At 37.5% G+C, this 14,778-nt stretch overlaps 1 protein-coding gene across 2 annotated transcripts; it reads right to left on the reverse strand.

Moving 5' to 3' along the window:
* Positions 1-858: 858 nt before the first annotated feature.
* LOC129311229 (probable inactive shikimate kinase like 2, chloroplastic) lies at positions 859-10,335 on the reverse strand. 2 transcript variants are annotated; one of them, XM_054953366.1, is made up of 8 exons: positions 9,906-10,331; positions 9,245-9,435; positions 8,967-9,161; positions 8,683-8,744; positions 8,151-8,217; positions 7,942-8,060; positions 7,148-7,324; positions 859-1,099 (listed from the first exon to the last, which is right to left on the reverse strand). In XM_054953366.1, exons 1-8 carry the CDS (start codon positions 10,146-10,148, stop codon positions 990-992), a joined length of 1,164 nt encoding a protein of 387 aa, XP_054809341.1. In that variant the 5' UTR covers positions 10,149-10,331; the 3' UTR covers positions 859-989. The 2 variants fall into 2 exon arrangements, with proteins under 2 accessions (XP_054809341.1, XP_054809342.1); XM_054953367.1 differs by lacking the exons at positions 7,942-8,060; positions 8,151-8,217 and having other exon boundaries at positions 9,906-10,335.
* Between the last annotated feature and the right edge of the window lie 4,443 nt (positions 10,336-14,778).

Here is a 14,778-nt window from a genome sequence, read left to right on the forward strand (position 1 = left end):
CGACAAAACACCAGTTTTTGCATAGCAAATTCACAACTACAAGTATTAACATTAAGGTCAAATTCCATCCCCCTACTTTCTCTATTCCTTATTTGAATCACATTTTGTAAATTCCTTTTGTTAAAATTTCAAGTGCTTAATACCAATAGAGGTTGGATCTAGCTGAAAGGACTAATATCTCATAATGTGATTAATCAATATTTGAATTCTTATAAAGAAAAATATTCATATTTAATACTTGACAGTATCTCAGACATTATTCCCCAAAAAAAAAAAAATTCAATTACTTGGGTCGTCTCCTCCCTTTTTAATATCCAAGAGGGCAAGGACCTGACCCTATAGCCTCCTGTTCATTATTGGCAAGAATTGGATTAGTTCGAGGTTGAGTAATTAGTTGGCACCTAGCAATTTAGCATTAGAAATTAACTATGCTTTTCTCCTCAACTGTTGGTAACTGGTCTAGTACAAAGGAACTAGCGTTTTCTGAATCACCATATGATTATATGAACAACCCACAAATGAGGAGATTCTTATGCAAGAAAATCACGTTAAGGCTCACAAAAGAAATCTAAATACAGAAAAGTTTCAAGAAATTATAAAATTTCCCTGAAATTCTATGTCGTTTACTGAAGTAGTTAATTATTGTTTGATAGTTGTTAGTAAAGATGTCCAGTTGGCAACTAAGCAATAACAATTAACAATTATCCATCAATAATTGACAACTTTAATAAATGATATGGAACTTAAGGGTAATTTTGTTATTTCATGGGGCTTTTCTGTTTTTAGATTGTGTGGGAGCTGAGAGTGAATTTCCCTTCTTATGTAACTTCCATCTTAAGCCAAGTAGAATGGGACAGATTCAAACGAAGAAACTTTTTTAACCTTTTTTACAATCGTCAAAGTAACACCACCTCTGTTGGATATGAGTTAAAAACACCGTACATCAATAAAACTTCTAATATGATCGCTTCTAAGTTATAACAACATAATTACTTGTTGTCAAGAGTTGCATCACCTTCCGTTGATGGATCCCAACCAGGAGGTTTGACGTTTGGCCAATCACCCCGACATCCCAATCTTATGTAGAGGCTTTTCTTACCTTCAAGAAAGGCACAAGTGAGTAAAATCAATCATAGGCTACTCCATCTCATAACATATTTCAGAATCGAGTACATAAAAGCTGTCTGATGTGGTTTTATTAGTTTCAACTGACAGTGATGCAGACTCCAGATTAAGCTTTAAGAAGGGTTTTTGTGTGCGTGCGTGCGTGTGTTGTGGGGGGTGCCAATTGGCATCTAATGAAGTAACTTGTTACCTTAGATTGCAGAATGAAAGACAAACAACAACGTCGAGTGAGTTATTCACAAATAACCATGAAACTGCAATTTGCAAGAAGCCACTACTAGAGAAAGATTGGGGGCGGGCACAAACGCCTCCTCAGTTTGGTTTCTCCATTCACTGGCCAAGGCCGAAGTTTATAAAATGAGTAAGATCTGGTCTCTTGGTCCAGCATGAGAAAGGAGGCCGAAAAACATATAGGACACAGATGCATGAATGATTTGGTCAAGCATTTGATTTCACGTAATTAATCAACTAAGGACCCAGAGTAGAACTTGAGTTACTAATCCATACACATAATAAGACAAGGGAATGAAGATGGAAAAAGAATGACATTTTAACTAGCATTTGGTAGTACATGATACTATGATAGAGAAGGAAAGGGGAGGGTTAAAAGTTAAAATTTTATTCCTCTTTGTTAAGAGAAAAGAGGAAGAAGGGAGAGAACAGACTGATTTCATTCACAAAGACGGCAAGAGTGCAGGACACAGCACACAAGGCTACCCTAGACGTGTCATCACAGTTATGGTTCCAGTCTGCCATATATAAAAGATAACAGCAGCAAAAAAGACAATAAAACCCTTAACATATAATTAACACGTAACAGTACTCCCAGCCCCCCCTGAAAAACATCCTTGTCCACAAGGATGGTAGTGGAAGCAGGTGCATCAGCGCAAACGTGAAGGAATTGCTGTTTAATAGCTAAGAGGTCTTCTCAAGTGGCATCTTCCAGCTGAGAAAATATCCAGTGAACCAAAACTTGAGTCGCAGGCAGATAATGACGCTTAACAATCTTCCGGCCCAAAATTTCTTCGGGTTCTAACTTAAATTGGCCTACCAATGGCAAGGTAGGATTAAGAGGAACAGCTGGGTTAACATGTTTTTTTTAGCAAAGAAACATGAAACACCAGATGAACCTGAGCATTGGGGGCCAAATCCAGTTCATATGCAATCGCGCCAATATGCTTCACAACCTTGAAAGGCCCAAAATACCGGGCAGCCAGCTTATGCAAAGAGGAGTTATTCAACAGATTCTTCTGGAAGGGATGCAATTTGAGGAAAATCATATCTCCCACATCAAATTGATGCTTGGATCTATGCTTATTAGCTTGGTGGGTCATCTGTGCTGAGCCTTCAACAAATGTTGCTTCAAAATCTGTGTAGTGAGTTCCCAAGAAAGGCAAGTGTGATCCACTACTTCATTGGGTGAATCACCCACGTATAAGGCAAATGAGTAAGAGGAAGCACCTTGTACGTGGCCCCAAAGGGAGACATCCCAATCAAGAAATGGTAAGTGGTATTATACCATAACTCAGCTAGAGGTAACCATTTGACCCATTGTTTTGGAAAATCAATGGTCATGAAACGAAGGTAGCATTTCAAACAATGGTTAGGCATTTCAGTTTGGCTGCCAATTTGGGGATGATAGGCTAAAGAGAAATGCAACTTAACTACGTACAAGTGAGAAAGCTCCTTCCAAAACTTGCCACAAAAAAATGGATCTTGGTCGGAAAGGATGTTTCAAAGCCATAAAGCAAGCAGCCTTGGATAAATGGTCAACTACCACTAAAATAGTTGTCTTAGAGTAAGATTTTGGAAGACCACTAATAAAATCCATTGAAAGTTTAGGCCAAACATGGTTTAGAATAGGCATCGGCTGAAGCAACCTTGGAGAAGCCACCAATTCAGGTTTAAAATGCTGGCATGTTGTGCATTGGTGCACATAAGTACGAACAACCTTCTCCATTCCTTTCCAATTAAAGAAAGAAGTTGCTTATAGGCGGCAGTCATACCAGAATGTCCTCCAATGCCATATGCATGGCAAAACTTGAGCAAATAATCTTGAAGGCCACGGTCAGCCCTTACCATAAGCTTACCCTTCCTTTTCAACAAATAACGTTCCTAAGTATAATTAGGATTAGACAAAGGATTACTCTTGAGAGCCATGACTAGCTGCTGCAATCGATCATCAAGAAGCCAAGAATCGTGCACTCTAACATACGAGGGGGAAACAGGCACAGAAATAGCCAAACAAGCACCTTCAATGCATCTAGATAAAGCATCAACTGCTGTATTATCACTACCTTTGCAATCACCAATGTCATAGTCAAGTCCCCACAACTGATGAAGCCACTACATTGCTCTTGACTCAGATCATGCTGCTTTAGGAGATGCTTCAATGGTAAATGGTTGGTCTTAATGATAAATTTCCGTCCCCAATAGTATAAGCACCACTGTTTGACAGCAAAGACAATGGCCATCAACTCACACTTATAAGCAGATAATTGCCTCCTAAAAGAAGATAGTGCCTTGCTAGCAAAAGCTAAGGGATGGCCATTTTGAGATAAAATGGCTCCTAACCCATGTCTTGATGCATCCGTCTCAATAACAAAAGTCTTATTGAATTTTGGAAGACCAAGCACGAGAGGAGAAACCATGGCACTTAAGTGACTTGAAAGCTGATTGAGCACTTGGAGACCATACAAAAGGCTCATTTTTCTTCAACAATGTAGTTAAAGGATTGCTTATAGAGCCATAATTCTTAACAAAGCACCCGTAATAACCAATAAGTCCCAGAAAACCCTCAACTCCTTAATAGAGGAAGGTGCTAGCCAAGAAGAAATTGCTTCTAGCTTCTTCGGATCAGCTTGGACTCCTTGATGACATGACCCCAATAATCAATTTGCATCACAGCAAAAGTACATTTAAAAGTCTTAGCAAAAAGTTGATGTTTTCGTAGAAGCTGTAAGATCTCCCTTAAAGGATCTAGGTGAGTTGCCCAATCTTTACTATAAACCAAGATATCATCAAACAACACTAGAATGAACTTACGTATAAAAGGCTTGAAAATGAAGTTCATAAAACCCTGAAAAGTTCATATAACCTCTCATGAATGCAAAAAGCCATTTTAGGAATATCAGCCTCCTTCATTCGAGTTTGATAATAACCAGCTCTTAAATCGAGCTTAGAAAAAAAACTAAGCTCCAATGAGCTCATCTAAAAACTCCTCTATTACTAGAATAGGGTATTCATTTTTCACAATGGCTTCATTTAGTCTCCTATAGTCAACACAAAAGTGCCATGAACCATCCTTTTTTTTTGGACTAACACCACAGGGGCAACAAAGGAACCGTTGCTTTCCCGAATGATACCATTGGTAAGCATTTGCTGAACCTCTTGCTCAATTTCAGATTTCTGTACAGGGCCATAATGGTAAGGTTTACAACTTACAGGCTAATCAACTTTGAGAGGGATTGAGTGATCAAATGAGCGTAAAAGGGGAAGCATAGATAGTTTAACAAAGACATCCATAAAGGAATCCAAGAGTCCAGTCAACTAAGATTGCTTATTAGTAGAAAGAGAAGTGTTTTGTGGTAATTGTACCTGTAAGTAATGAGGAGCGTGAATTAGGAAAGAATGACTTGTCATCAACATATCATGACCTGAGAGATCCATTTGTGATAATAGAACCCGGTGCCTTATAAAGAATTCCCTTTAATTCAATCAGATTGCCATCCATGTGAAATTCAAACAATTGCTCATCCATGTCCATGGTGAATCTGCCAAGAGTCTTAAGCCATTGTGCACCAAGAATCATATCATAAGCCCTAATTTTCATAACTAGAAAATCGGAAGAGAAAAATGAAGTGCCCATTTCCCATTCCAAATTAGAGCAATATTTAGTGAGTAAAAGCCGTCTACTATCAACCACAGTGATGCACACTCCCTCTCATTCATGAACCTTCAACTTGAGGCACTTGGTGACCCTATAATCAATTCCATTATAAATACTCCCTGTATCAATCAAGATGATGATCCTTTGCTTCTTAATATGGCCAATTATCCATAAAGTAGATGTCCTTTCCTTGCCCTCGATAGCATTCACTGTACCCATTGGTTCAAGAGGCTTAACTTCCTCCAAAGTGTCTTAAAATACCTCAACATCATCTTCTACAACAAGGGCAAAAACTTGCGAGTCCTTACATCAATGAGTGCTAGTATGTTTATCCCCACACTAGTAGCAGGGTCCTTTACGTCTTCTCTCGTCCATTTCATGTTTTGACAATGATTTTGAGGGCTTGCACGAGGCAAAGCTTGCAAGGCTAGAGGAAGTAGATGCTCAAGCCTTTTCAATTAATGGGCTTGAATTATAATAATCAAGTTTGAGCTTGTCAAGTGGGAAGGATATGGGACTTGATAAAACTGGAAGGGACGAATGCGTAAACCTGGATGAAGAAAATGATGAGAACTTGAGTGAAGACTTGTTAGTGGATAGCACAGAAGACGGAGTGTGCCCGTGAATCGCTCTAATGGTGGCGATTTGTCGTTTGGCCAACTTCATTGCATTCACTAGGGTTGTTGGCTAGACACTAATAACTCCATGTGGCACATCGCTTTGCAAGCCACTAATGAAGCACATCATCGTCGCCTCCTCTAATAAGTGCACTTTAGTTAAGAGTTCATCAAATCATTCTTCTTATTCTTCTATTGACTCCTGTATCTGTAACTTCTTAATGGCAATCATGTGATTTTCATCTTTGATATCCCTAAACTTAGTTTCCATCTCACAAAAATATTCATCCCATTAAAGTTCTTCCAGATGCCTTGGTTTTGTGAAAGACAAGTGCCAACATAGGGCATGTTTTTCCAAGTGAATGCTTAGAAGGTGAACGCGTTGATCAATAGGTGTCACATCCACGTCAAAAAATTGGCGGCAACAATAAGCCCACCCTCAAAAGTTGGTGCCATCAAACTTTAGAAGTTCAACTTTGCTAGTCTTGGTCGGGGCAGAGTAAGACCATGGTGGTGGGGTAGAAAGCCTTAGAATGACCTGAATTGGGGTGGAGGTGTAAATATGGCTGGAAGGGTAGCTTGTATGGAGAATGGTGGTGGTGGTGGTGGAACAGTGATTGGTGGAGGAGGAAAAGAGGTGGCTGGATGAGGTAGGGCGACAGAGGGTGTTTGTGAAGGGGGTGGTTTTAAAGGTGGAGGGTTCATCGACCTCAAGTTGAGGTGAACGGGATGGTTGATTGGTGAGCATAGAGAATTTATCAGAAATCTCCTTCATAAACTGAGACAAGGTAGTTTTTTATCTCAGCGATATCACTAGTGTGTTGCTCCAAAACTTGTTGAGTGCTTTGAAGCAATGCGGACAGCATTTCAAGTCAATGTTCCATGTCGCCAATGCGTTTGGTCGAGGACTGCATCTCCAGTAGAACCATGGCCGAAGAAACAGCTCTAATACCTTAATGTTAAAAGAAAAGAGGGAAAAGGGGGAGAATAGACTGATTTCATTCATAGACACGGAAAGAGTGGACACAACAGATAAGGCTAACCTAGACACGTGTCACCACAAGTATGGTCCTAGTTTGTCAATTACTAACCTAGTACAGCTAGCAATATAAATATATAAAAGATAACAGCAGCATAAAAAACAATAAAACCTTTAACATAGAACTAACACGTAACACTCTTGCTTGGCATGAATGAGAGTAGGGGAAATGAAAATATATTCTTATTTATAAGTACAATTAGATCCAGTTAATACTCGTTACAATGCACTTTCACCTCAATTTTTGTTTCTTACTCTATCCCTATCAAAAGCCAGGATCCAAAACTTCTAACCCTCCCTTTCAACACTCCTATTTTCAACATTCTAATTTTTAATCCCTCAGAATCACATGCCATTGTTTTAAGTCAAAATATCAACCCCCAAACATCAATCACTGGTTTTTACAATTTTGACATTGAAATGAAATGGAACTCTATGGGTCTACCAAAAAGCAGAAAGGCCTTAAGTATAAGGTACCTGGAAGTTTTTTGTCTCGGAGAATCAATTGTTTTAGGGCACTCAGACACGCTTGCGCCACACTTTTGGCATGAGCAGGATCCCAACCCTGAAGCTTAACTACCACATCTGCATTTGTGTATGCAAGCTTGCCATCTTTCATGTTTTGGTGAGTTTCTTTCGTTGCAGTATCTTCATCTGCATCATAATCAATCTGAGGCCCAAGAGGATTTATCTATTATTTTGTAGCACCTAATACCTATTAATTAGCCAGAACTCACGGTTCCTAGCATGTCATCTTTTGAGAATTGATAATAACAAAGTCAACCAAATCCATTAAAATTGATTATCCTGTCTAGCAGTTGGAAAGTAAACTTGATAACTATGGCACAGACAAAAAGGAGGGACTTGCAACGCTATTTTTTTATTAAATCAAGCATGTTATATGAGGTAAACATCAGAAAGAATGAGCTAGTACAAACTTGGACAAAGAGACTATGGATAAAAAGCACAATGGATGTAACTTTGTAAAGCCGACCAATCCAAAAAAGAAAATGAATGGATGGATGGATAAATCAACTGATAGACTGTGAGAAAAAGAAAAGTTATGGGGCAGAGTCGCAGAGATTGAAGAATTGAAGGGAAAGTAGATTTTGCAAATGAAGGTTGACAGTCGTATATATCCATTCACCTGAATAAAATTGAATGTTCAGAAATTGGTAAGGCGCAAGAATAGGTAAAACCCGAAGATAATCATCATGGAGCAGATATATATCCAGTGAACAGTAATTAATAGAATGAAATAAAAAACTAACCTAGTGCTTCTGTCTGTGATAACCAGACAGTAAACCCACCATAAAGATACTGCCATTTATCAGCTTGTCCAGCAGCACCTTGTTGCCCTCCTAATGTTGCAACTACGGACCGCACATGACTGGAGATCACTCAAATACAGAAATAAATGCTTTTGTTTTCTAATTTCTAACTTATCCAGGGGGGATAAAAGATAAAGTCATAGACTTGCCTACTTAAGCTTTCAAGTACAGAACTTTCTGCTTTTGCTACAGAGTCAACACCTTCAGCAATCACCCCTGGAATTGTTTACATTTATTAATCCACTGCAAAATATGGTATTCACGTCACTTCAAGTACTTAGACGTATATACTAGTTGAGGCCATCTTATTCAAAGGGATACATCATTACAGTGAGATGTTCCCCCTAGTCCCCTCCCCTTTCTGGACTAGGGAAAAATATGGTTGAAAATAGATGGAATAGTTTGCCACAAGGATAATGACAGTCGAGTGGATGAAACAAGGAGATTGTAAGAATCCTACCTTGTCCCTTGCTAAAAAGTTGAATTAATATATTCATATCATGGCTAGTCATTCTTTCATGATCCTAGGGCTCTAGCAGTAAAGAAAGAATATTGAAGATGTCATGATATATTAAAGTACAGAGTGCTGATATATCTATCACTGGTTTGTCAGAATCCACAAGTATGAATGGAAGAGGAGCATGTTTAAAGAAAAAGGAAAGGCAAAGGAATCAAACTTACATGAATCAATGGTTTGCTTGGAATATGTTTCCAGTAACTCTTTTGTAACGAGTGGCGTGTATCTGAAAAGATATCAAGCGTCAAAATCACAAGCTGTTTGATGAGAATCTCACGTCAATTATAGGCAAAATTGAAGGTTGCAAGCATTTTTGGCGTAAGGCTTAAACCTATTAAATAAAATGAAAAATGATATAGATTTGGAATGAAAGAAGCTTTATGTAAGGTGTTAAAAGGTGTACAGATTGAAGATCGACTATTAGAATCCCAAATGTATATAAATATACCCAAGACCAGTTGCAAGCTCCCGAGCCACTTTCTGGTTGATATCAGTTGAATCACCGACAAGGTAGATTGATGTTCCTCTCAGAAGTTGTGCAGATCCTGCTGTAAGTGATTCCCATGATTCTGTGATGTCAGGCCATTTCAAATCAGGATCATGTTTCTTTAAGTTCACGACCAGTTGATCATCATCAATGTACCTTAACAAAGCATAGACATTTCAACCAAAAAAATCAAAGGCTAAAACCTGACTCGCAAATTGATAGTTTTCAATTGCACAAACCATATTGTTTCATCAGGTTTTATTTTGTCAAAAAGATTATTAGTCTCTATAAGTGTGATTGGAGATCCAGGGCGCTGCACTCTGACAGCTAAAGACGTAAGATTTGCATCCACCGATATATCTCTAGGATTATGGACATCTTGGCCTCCTATGTGTATTCTCAACTCCACCTCAGAAGAACTATCAGAAAACTGCATTTATTAGCAAGACGAAAAGTAGACGATGTCAAAGTTAGCCCGAGACAGAGTCTTAAACAGCATGCTCTTTTCTACATAGATTGAATGGGTAGCATGGACAAACTGACACGGGTTCAATGAATAGAAAGTCTAATCCTAGCTGAAAGCACTTCACTAAGTTCTGTGAAAAACCTAATTCCTCACAAGATACCTACAGAAGTAAGGGGTCAATTCTGGGAAAGAAATGCAATTGTTTTTTATGCATGTCACACTCACATACCCCAATACTTATATGCTCATCGCACGGCATCACAGCACAAAGCACCCAATTAGATTAGAGAACTCAGATTACAAGATTATTAACCAATTAGAAGGTAGTCCATGCACACCATAGTTGCATTGAAATTTTAAACGGAATCTCACGCTTCATATACAAAACTCAGTTCGAACTAGAACTCCAAAGTCACCAAGTACAAGAAAAGCACCTCGTAGCTCCTAGTGGCGAAGGGGAAAGTGGAAGAGCATTTGCAAGAGAGGAGAGCTCTGGATGGTGTCGGGAAGATCGCAAGATTGTGAGAAGAGTAAAGAGAAGCAGAGGGAAGCGATGAGAGATTGGGTCTGGGAACTGCGAAAGAAGGCTTTGGAAGCGAAAATGCTGAAGGTTTTGGGGCGCTGGGGACTTTGGATAGGAAGAAAAGACCAGCAGGAGACGACGACGCCATTTTCATGCGATAGTCGAAATGGATTATGTTGCGATCGGAATCACGTCGACATTCTCACACACTCACGTTCACCATTTTTTGACGGAGTTACAAATAATATCCAAAATCCTAAGCCTAATATATCTTCAGAAAATTGATTACAATAAATGTTGAATCATAATCAAATCACGTCTAATTATATAAACAGAACTCTGTCTTCAAATTTCAACCTACCTCTTTTATGAAAGAACTGGAAAAATATTTCCATCACAATCTAACCCAGCCCAACGAGTTGTTAGAATTCAAGCTTATGGCCAATGATTTTATAACCTCATGGCGTACAAGCTCTCTATGAGTAGAAGGTTGGGGCTTCAATCTCACTTAGAATATGTCTATTCCACTAATTCATTTTTTTTTTTAAAAAATGGTGTCGTCTCTTTGCTCATTTTCTCCTATTTTTTTCTTCCTTGTCCAAACAACAATCTCTATAATCAAAACAATAATATAATTACTTGTATTTTGTTCGCTGCGATCATTTCGTAATATAATTAATCAAAAATTTTATTTAATATGCACATATAGTTTGTTTTTAACCTTTTGTTTTAGACTTTTTATGCAAATACATTGTTATTACAAGGGGGAAATCATTTTACCAGGAAAAAAAGAGTCGTGGGCATTAACTGAAAATCTTGGGCCGGAAATGAACACAGATTTTCACTCAAAGGTGCCCAGCCCATATAGATGTTTAATAGGGGCCTGAGATCTAATGCCCTGATTGGGTTTTCCAAATAACACGGAAACGAGAGAAGGCCCAAAAACTTGTGGAGAATGAGTTGTAAATTCCAATGAGGTTATACATTTGAAACTTGAAAGATTGGGTGTGAATGTGATAGTATTTTTGGTGAAATAATTATTTTTGTTGAAAATACAAAATAGAGTAGATCCGCTGTATTTATTGGGAGTCTGGCATGAATAATAGGATTTTGTTATGGGTTTGAATTTTGATATTGCATTAAATTAATATTATTTGTTTCATTGGTTTGGGGGAAAAGGATGGTGGGAGGGAGGGAGGGAAAGTGGGAAAGCAGTAGAAAGGAGGTAATAATGAATGAATGATTTCAGATGTCAGAATTTTGGGATAAAGATAAAGTCTCCTCTGTCACTCTGTCCCTCACATTCCCCACTTTCCCTCTCTCACATCTCTCACTCACCATTTTCTTCATCTCATCTTCATTAATCCTACGTCATTTTCAATCTTACAATTCAGACAACTATTTTTTTACTTAAATAAAAAATAAAAATAATTATAATGCTTTTAAATTACAAATGCCAGATAAATTTGTAATTGAATACGCACACGCGCATAATAAATAAAGTATTTTGGATAAGTACTCATGGTGGATGAAGAGTGTATACAGCCTGCAGGAGATCGGATACTCCTTTAGTTGTAGTTATAGGATGGATAGAGGAAAAAAAAATAATCCTATTGATAAGATATTTGCCAATTTTAAAAGCTTTTGTTTACATTTTTATTTTAATTCAATTCTTTGAATAAAAATAATAATAATAAAATTTAAAAATATTTATTAAAAATAAAAATAAAAAATTATTAAATTTTAAAATAAATTTAATGAGATTTAAATTTTTTTAATTTTAATAAAATATATTAAAAATAATTTATAAATAAAATTAGAAGGAATATCTCTAACAAAAATTTTAAATTGTCATGCTTTAAATGAAACAAATTTAAGGGAGCCCAGTACTGTTTGAATTTAAACATATAATAATAATAATAATAATATCTGTCATTAAAAAAAGATAAGATATTTGACAGGACTGATTGAATATGAGAGAGCAAATGGATGAAATGGGCCATGGTAAAGCCCACTAAAGTAATGGCGGTTCAAAACAATGTAAAGGAAAAGTCAAATCTGTTCTGCTCTGCATGTGTGTTTTCTTTTTTTTTTTTTTTCCTTTAAAAAAATAAAAATATATAATAAGAAGAAGAAAGGAAAAGGAAAAGAGTAGGGTAGGGGGAGAAGGTATGGTCGCAATCAGCAGATTGTCTCTCATGACCGAGAAGAGCTGACCGATCTGCCCGAAACCCCCTCAAACGACAAAGCTGCCCGCCCTCTCTCTGATGCTAAAACGACAGTCCCGAGACAGGCAGAGGGAAGGAGAGGCGTCAATCATAAAGCAATGGATTGCCATATCATTTTGCCTCGTCTCTCGTGTTCCTACTCCTTGTCTTCTCACCAATAATTTTAAAAATTAATCGTAGTAATTAAATTATGCCATGATGATTGTAAAAATTACCAGTGCAACAAGAAGGTAGAGAAATCTCATCCATCCGTTTTGACCTCGTATTTGGTCGGCAGTGACCGTGAGCGACGTGGCATGACAATAACTTTGTTAGATCATGGGAATGGAATCTTCTCATGTGTATCGGATTGGAAACGTACACATTACACTTTAGATTCGTCACCATATGGGCTGCATATTTTTTTGCCCTCCCCTCTTTAATTAATCTCATGTGTAAAACATAATTATATTTACCCAATTTTACTCACTCTATGGTTCTCTTTCAATTAATATTGTTAATTAGACTTTCATGTACATGCTTCTTCGTAGAGCTTGCAATTATTGATTTCTCTCAAAACGAGAACGTCGATGTACTTGGCTCCCGCGCGAATCTCGGCTTGTATGGCGTCGTCTTGTATCTGTTTTTCGTGCGTGTCTATGTACAAACACCATGTTTCTTATTCTCCACTTTTTATTTGCTAAATTCCTCTTTTTGTCTTTTTAGTCCAACGATCTCCTCCTTCCCATAAAGTTATATGCATTTGATTTTTCAGCCCTCACATATGCCTGTATATTGAGTTATCAAATAAGACTTTTATTCAATTCACACACACATACACACTCTCTCAACAAGCTTCTATGTTTGTGTTAGAATTTACTAGAGTACTAAGGGGGAGATATGAAATGCAATCTGGTAAGGCACCTCACATGTCGCACATTGAGCTGTCGGAGATGTATGTGCCATCATATCACTGTGAAACAGTGGCCATCTTTGGAATCACCAGTATAGGAGAAGCGCAGTGAACGACGGAAACGTGACAAAAACGACCGGCGCCGTGAAGAAGAAACATCAAAATCATGATCACGAAACGGACCATTTACATCAATGCTCGTGAGTTTTACCATATTTTCACCCACATCTCGTACAGTTGACCACTGACTACGATCGTTTCATAATTCCCAAGTTCACTGTAACTCTGATCATTCCATCTTTTCCTCTCCTAATATGTCATAAATACAAATGAATGTTATATACATATACATATATATATATATATATATATTGCAAGAAAATTCCATAACAGTCCAGAGGGAGATAGCTAGGGGACCTAAGGAGGACCATCAGAGTGCAACTTTTTCATGCAAAACGTCTCGAGCTACTCAAATAGTAAAGCGCGCTCTCTCCCTCCCTCCCTCCCTCCCTCCCTCCCTCTCTCTCTCTCTCTCTCTCTCTCTGTGTGAGATCAGAGATGAAAACAAGGGCGTCAACTCTGTCGTCGTTTTCTTGCTTAACACTCTGGAAACGGCAGAGGAAGCAGATCAGATCTGACGGCATCGATCCATGCAAGGATTGGACGAGATGCAGACACGTGGACTGGAGCTGAATCATGGAGTAATGATGAATAAATAATTAGCAGTGACTCTGTGTGTGAGTGTGTGAGTGATGTGAGTGAGCAATGAAGGAGGGTAAAGTGTGGGGTTGTTTACTAACTGTACAAAATGGTTTTCCTATAAGACTACAACAAAAGGTGGAGACTGGTAGCTCGTGCCCCTTTTCAAGCTTTCACTCTATCTGTCTCCTTCTCCTGTGCTCCTGCCACACCACATTTGTTAATTCTCGATTTTTTTTATATTTATGTAATGTTTTTTCATTTTCATAATAGTATACTTTTTTTTTAATTAGCAAGATGCATGAATGTATTGAGTTTGCTTTTAGTACGTGATTAATTGCCAAAATAAAGTGGAAGGATAAATTATAGAGAGATATGATTATAGTGTACTGGGTTGGGGGGTGACACTGCCAATTGCCACACTTGCATTGGATTGCAGGTTTTCAAAAAAGTTTAAAAAGTGATGTCTGAATTATCATTATCATGCAACAATGTGATAAAAAAGTCCAAAAGAAAACTAGGACCAAGTGTTTCTCGCTTTTCTTAGCTTCTTCTCTTCTCCACATTAATTTCTCGTTTTCTTTTTTAATTACAGGCTCTTCTTTTCTAAAAACAAACTTTATTTTTAGTATAAATGAACCAATACTTAGTTTGTTTAATAAAAATATTAAGAGTGTATTAGATATGCTGTGCGGTCCATAATCTACAGATGGAGGCGTATATGTTGTATCTGTAAATTATAAATATCTATATAAATATTTTTAAAAAAAATTTGTGAGTCCTCATCAAGTTCTAATATAATGAGTGTTATACATTATATATAGACTTAACTCGTCTATTTCTTTCTTTCTTTCTTTCTTTCTTTTATTTTGATATTCAACTCGTCTATTTCTTTTAATAAAAAAATCACGTGTCTATATGAGACTCTAGTAATTAATTATCATTTCAATTCTCCCGGTGCTAAA

This window comes from Prosopis cineraria, unplaced genomic scaffold (assembly GCF_029017545.1).
Source record: "Prosopis cineraria cultivar Desert tree isolate PC_DT_omini unplaced genomic scaffold, ASM2901754v1 PC5, whole genome shotgun sequence".
NCBI classification, from domain to species: domain Eukaryota; kingdom Viridiplantae; phylum Streptophyta; class Magnoliopsida; order Fabales; family Fabaceae; genus Prosopis; species Prosopis cineraria.